The following is a 6,546-nucleotide window of genomic DNA, read 5'->3' as shown; positions in this document are numbered from 1 at the left end:
CAAGCCAACTAAGCGAGCCTCCACATGAAGCTAAAATAGGCATGGGAGGAACCTTGCCTAGAGCCTCTTGGAGAGGCTGCTGAAACTGAGATTTTGGATTTAAGGTGCCTAGAATTCTAAGAAAATAAATTTCTATTGATTTATACCAGCAAGTGTGTGGTTATTTGTTGGGACAGCCTCAGGAAAACCTACATAAAAGTGGGATAATAGTGCTACCTAAATTGTAAGTTTGGTATGATAATTAAATGAGTCAATATATTGGTATAATACATAAAAGAATACCCCATACCTATTATGCACTACAGAAGGGCTAAGAAAACTTAACACAACAAAACAAAAAAAAAATAACTCTGACGTTAACACAACCGGCTGTTGATGACATTGCTTTGCGGGACTGCCAGGGGTGGACTGTACATCACCATATGGAAACCTCTTGTCAGATTGTGGAATTGAAAAAATAATACGGATGATGAAAAGGTGAAGAAGAATAAACTATTCATCTATAGGATGCTTTGGAGCCTCAAAGTCCTAGGAAATAAACTCTTCAATCCTCAATGCGTTTATCTCTGTACAATCCCTAAATGCAGTTTATAATGGAAGAGAGGGACCTTGCCTCTGTTGGCAGCCTAAAACCCCCTCAAGGGTCCCAAAAGACAAGCATTCCCACGCTTCATCTGCAGAAAACTACCATTCCCAGAAGGCTTTGGGGTCCTGGGGACCGACCTCTGTAGGGGGCGGAGCCTACGCGAGAAGGTCGTTGGGCCATCCCATTGTCTGGAGGGGTAGCCTGTGTGGAGTTTAGGAGGAATCCGCCTCCCGATTAGTTGTAAATAGAAAGGGGCGTCCCACACGCGGTTGGAACGGTCCACGGGGACCCGGAACGCCGCGGCGGGCGCTCGAATTTCCCGGGCCGGGAGCGCGGAGCCTGCCGGGAAGGTGCCGGGACAGTTACTGAGCCGATCGGCGGCGGCCGAAAGTAGGCTTGGACATGCAGAGCACCGAGCTGGGCAACAAGGAGAGCGGCAAGATATGGCACCGCAAGCCATCGCCGCTCACTCGGGACGGGTAAAGGCGGGAGGGCGCGGGTCCGTGTCTGGAGGGGAGTGTGAGGAGCCGTCTTGGGAAGGGACACGAGGGCCGGGCAGGGGTTCGGGTTCGGACCCTGATCCTGACCCTGATTCTGCCCAGAATCCCTGGGTTGGGGGACCTCAGGAGGAGTGGTCCTCTCTGACACCCTTCCGGATTTGGTCCCGGCCACCGTGCAGCTGGAGCAGGAAGTTCTCAGATTTACCTAAGGGAATTTGCGCCGCTCACGAGAGAGCCAGCGCTGTCCCGCTTTAATTATCATAGTGTCCTGATGGCACTTCTGGCATGTAGTGCGTGCTCAGTAAATATTTGTCACCGCTGGAAAAGAACTCCAGGAGGGATGAGGGAAGGGGAACGTACCCTTTAGTACAGAAATTGAAGTTTATCCATCCTCAAATCATTGCATGTATTAGCTATTCATTAGCTATTTGTTGAGCACCTGCTGTGTGCCAGGTACACTTCTAAACACTCTAGGAGAGCAGTGGAGCAAAACAAACTAACAGTCGTCTGGAGTTTAGGTGTAGATGTGTACATGAGGGGCAGAGGGTTGCTTCTATAATGCTGAGGGCCTTCTAGTACAGCCAGAGATACTTTTCATTCTTTTCCCAGTTTTCTGCGCTGTTTGAGGGCCCAGCTCTCTTGCATGACTTCAGTGGAAGTGGGACCATTTGGGTTCCCATTACTTCTTGCGTCAGGGAAATGTCCTAGGATTGTCGCAGACTTTGCAGTAACGCTTGGGTTCATGTTTCAGTGTTTCTTATTCTAGTAGGTTTTTTGTTGATTTTGGTTGCTCCTCAGCAGATCAACACGCTGGCTTACTTTGTATGTCCACTGCACAGTGCTGGAGCAGCCACTTGTTTGGTTTCCAGTTGCTGTCTATCCTTTTTATCAATTCCTCTGTCCTGTTCACTCCGTGGGATAAAAAATTTTGCTTAAAGTGGAGAGGTTTTTCCTTTCTAGTTTTGGAGTTTATATAAATAGTACCCCTGCCTCTGGTAGTTTCTAAGTGTTCCAAGAGTTAGAGCCAATCCACCTGTTCTTTTTCTTGCTGTTACCAAGTAGATATGCATGCAAGGTTTTCACACCTCCTTGTTGTTTATTCCATCAAAACATGGTTTTCTTTTTTTGTTGTTGTTGTTTATTAAAACCCATTGTTTATGGAGTTGAAAGAGGAAGAGAGCACTGAGTATGGAGGTAGAGGCATTTAGCTGAAGGAAGTGTTGATGTGCACCTTCTGTGATTTTAGACCAGTTATCACTGTAAGCCCAATCAGGCAGATTTACTAGACACTGTTGTCTTATAAGTTTGATGCTCAGTAAAAACTTGATGTTCTTATGTTCATGAACTGGGAAACTGTCAGGCAACCTATGAGCAATTGAAATTGCTTGAAAATGGATAGTGATGTGTGATTTTTTTTTTCTTTCCAGGAAAGAAAAATTGAACCTAGGGGCACTTAAACCAATGAGCTATGTCCCCAGCTCTTTTAAATTTTTATTTTGAAACAGTATTGCTGAGTTGCCCAAACTGGCCTGGTACTTGAGATCCTCCTGCCTCAGCCTCCTGAGTAGCTTTTGTGTATGATTTAAATGAAGAATCAGGGACAAAATGGTGCTATTAGTCCTGAGTTACATTTAGATGGTAGGATTTGTGGTGTTTTTTTTTTCCCATATTTTGAACAATGATCATTTAATTTTGTCATCAGAAGATGTAATGCTATAGAAAAAAGACTGGAGGAGAAAGTTGTCTGCTCTCTAAGTTTTTTTTAAATATTTTTTTTAGATGTATAGACCTTTATTTTATTTATTTACTTATATGTGGTACTGAGAATCGAACCCAGTGCCTCACACATGCTCTACCCAGTGCTCTACCACTGAGCCACAGCCTCAGCTCCTTCTCTCTGAATTTTGATGGTCAGGAAGTATTTTGAAGTTATTTTACTACACAATTTTGTGTTTTTAATCCCTTGGGGAATATACAAAAATAAGCAGTGTAAGAAGTCTGCTGTTGCATCTTTAAGGAAGCCTAAAGAAAAGGATAGAAAGGGCCTCTTTCATTGCATGTCAATATACCTAGTATCTAAAAAGGCCCCAAAGGAGTCTCTATATACAGTTGATAGTGGGGAATTCACTTAAAGTTGATGGCAGTGTGATAATGATAAGGGAGAAGGTCAGTCTCAGAAAGATCCTGCACTCCAACCCCTTGAATGACTCTGGGGGAAAAAAGATTAAGGCACAGGATTTTTTGTTTGTTTGTTTTGTTTTTTGTTTTTCTTTGGTATTTGCTAGGTTGTCCATCCCTCTCCTGGGAAGAAATTTGTTGTGTGAATTAAATGCACAAATAATATTCATAAGGACTGTTTCATAATATAGATTTAAGAAAGGGTCCCAGACTAGAAAAAAACAGAAGAAAGTTATAGGTATGGAAATATATTTTAGTATAGAAAATTAGAAGGTTAAAGAAATGTTTCTGGAGGAGAAAGTATTTTATCTGGCAAAGTAATATTCTTGGGCTAGAGGCCAAGATGAAAGAGGACAAAACTAAGGATGTAAAGTTGTGAATGTTAAAATATATTACAGAAGGTAAATCTCAAAAAGTTTGTGTTTGTGATTAAATTGGCTATAATTAGCACAGTTAAAGTTATTTGAACTTTAATGTACTAATATGAAGCAAAGTCTGAAACAATGACCTGCTCTTATCTATTGAGATAATTTTCTTGTATTTGTTAGGTTTTTGTTACTTGGCGAAAGGAAATCTTAAAGGGTTTTTACCTGTTTTAAAGTCTTAAATGTTTGCTTTGTAACAAGTAAAAACAAACTAGTGTTATTTAGGTTATAATAATGGTTGATACCCAAAATATATGTAACTAGGTATATGTATGCATTTGATAACTATATCTGTCTTAGCCTTGTTTAAGTGCTAAGAAAAAGTATATAAAATGAAAGTTTAGGGCTGGGGATGTGGCTCAAGCGGTAGCGCGCTCGCCTGCCATGCGTGCGGCCCGGGTTCGATCCTCAGCACCACATACCAACAAAGATGTTGAGTCCGCCAAGAACTAAAAAATAAATATTAAAAATTATCTCTCTCTCTCTCTCTCTCTCTCTCTCTACTCTCTCACTCTCTCTTTGAAAAAAAAAGAAATACAAAAAAAATAAAATGAAAGTTTATGTAAGTTTACTAGCAAGATAAATAATAAGTGCTCTCTTTTATACAATGTATCTGACATAGAAGGGCCACACTATCATTTGAAGACCTGTCTTATATCTGTTTGCTTTGTCTAAGTCAATTTCTGATCATTAACACTGTTTCCTAAGTGTATAAGAGATTTAAGGCTATCCTTTGATTTTTTTTTTGTTCACCCATGCAGACCTGTGATTATTGTTACCGTACAATATGTATTCTAAATTGTACTTCAGAAGTTAAACTTAGTTACTTTGACAAGTTGGTGTTCTTTAAACCAAAATTATCTGTAGCAAAAGCTTCAGATTTGCATAGAAATAAAAAATTTGATTGGTATTTATTCATGTCATTTGATGTTTTATAACTGGATAAAGTAACCTATTGTCAGTTATATATACAACTTTGTGTTGCTCTTTACACTGAAACAGGAATTTAAATGTATTTTTGGAAGGTAATAAGGAGTGCCTGATCTGTTTAAAGGTGACATTGTAAAACATGGAAGCATTCTGCCACTTTTTCCACACAAAGAAAGTTTAAAAAGCTCTCTTAGCCTTTCTTTGATTCATGTTTCAGATGTAATATTGTATTGTGTTATTTGTGAAGAGCTATGTCTTACCTGAGGTAAGGCTCTGCCTCCCACCTTACTCCATGTTAGAATGGCTCCAAAATAGACTAGACTTCAGCTCATTTAAAGTTGTGTTAAAAAGATTGATTTTTGTTGGGGCTGGGGATGTGGCTCAAGCGGTAGCGCACTCGCCTGGCATGCGTGCGGCCCGGGTTCGATCCTCAGCACCACATACCAACAAAGATGTTGTGTCTGCCGAGAACTAAGAAATAAAATATTAAAATTCTCTCTCTCTCTCTCTCCTCACTCTCTCTTAAAAAAAAAAAAAAGATTGATTTTTGTTGTAAAGACTACTGTGATCTCAACAGGGGATAAAACGTATAACTAAGTAAAGGTTCAAGATTATAAAAGTCATTTTTCTTGCTTTATAGCTATTACCAAAAAAAAAAAAAAAAGAATTTTGTTGTTGCTTCTAATGTGTTTTAAAAGCTGGTGTTTAGATAAACATGAAGAAAATATTTTCACATAATTCAATTTAGTATACTTTAATGAGTTTTATGAAGATAGATATTTCTAATTAAAATTAAAAATTTTGTAAAAATAAAATTACATGATTAAAAATTATTGTTGCAGTAAAGAATGTGTTTGTTTTGGTCTTCAGGATCAGAATTTGCACACATATATTGTCTTGAGTTATTTCATGATGGACGTTTTATAAATGGCTTTCTTTCAGCAGATGTATTATACAGAATCCCCCTTTCAAAAAATAGTAACTTTAGATAATATAGCTGTACATTCTTAATAAGGTTTGTCCATGAAAATAGCATGTGATCACTAACTAATATGTATAAAATATAGGAAAATAGAAAGAAGAGGGAAATCATTCATACTTCTGTTACCTGCAAATGACTGCTATTATTTGGATGTGTTCATCCTTTTTTCCTATATATAGGTTTTTCCTTTTCTTCCATTTTTTTCTTTTAATTGTGTTTACATGTATGCATATATCATCTGTTTAAAATCTAAGGTTAAAATGTTTTTCAATAACCTCTTAAGCATTTTGTATATTTTTATAGTATACTTTTTTTTTTTAAAGAAAGAGTGAGAGAGCGGGAGAGGAAGAGAGAGAGAGAGAGAGAGAGAGAGAGAGAGAGAGAATTTTAATGTTTCTTTTTTTTAGTATTTGGCGGACACAACATCTTTGTTTGTATGTGGTGCTGAGGATCGAACCCGGGCCACACGCATGCCAGGCGAGCGCGATACCGCTTGAGTCACATCCCCAGCCCCTTTATAGTATACTTTTTAAAAAATAAATTTAATCTTTGGACTAAGAGTCTGATTAATGTGGGTTTTAAAAGAATGTCTTAAGCCTTCATTCATTTAGCAGTTATTTTCCCCAAACCCCACTCAGTGCCACTGAGCTTTGCCCCCAGTTGCCTCAGCAGGCATATATTGGGCGCTTGTTGTGTATTGTGGGCCAGGTATTCAGTGCCAGGTGCTGAGATATAGTAATGAAGTAGCAGTGATCCATATCCTTTGGGAACACACCTGCTTAGGTATTATGGTAGATCTATTAGAAGTGAAAATAGAACTCATGTACGTTTAATTCACTTTGGACCCTTTTCTGTTACAAAAACAACAAAAAATATATCCTATTGTCTGTCATATTATCATAACTTATAAATACTGTTTATATGTATTTTTTAAACGCCTGTTTT

At 38.6% G+C, this 6,546-nt stretch overlaps 1 protein-coding gene across 2 annotated transcripts in view; it reads left to right on the top strand.

Moving 5' to 3' along the window:
- Window positions 1-780: 780 nt before the first annotated feature.
- Window positions 781-6,546, top strand: part of Tbc1d31 (TBC1 domain family member 31) — a 73,305-nt gene continuing 67,539 nt past the window's right edge. For both annotated transcript variants that reach the window (XM_077800366.1, XM_077800365.1), the window contains exon 1: window positions 781-1,065. In XM_077800366.1, coding sequence (XP_077656492.1) covers window positions 989-1,065 — 77 coding nt within the window. In that variant the 5' untranslated portion in view covers window positions 781-988. The remainder of the gene's footprint in view (window positions 1,066-6,546) is intronic.

Source organism: Urocitellus parryii, chromosome 7 (genome assembly GCF_045843805.1).
Source record: "Urocitellus parryii isolate mUroPar1 chromosome 7, mUroPar1.hap1, whole genome shotgun sequence".
NCBI lineage: Eukaryota > Metazoa > Chordata > Mammalia > Rodentia > Sciuridae > Urocitellus > Urocitellus parryii.
The sequence above is the reverse complement of the archived record's forward strand: the minus strand, read 5'-3'. Positions and strand labels throughout refer to the sequence as shown.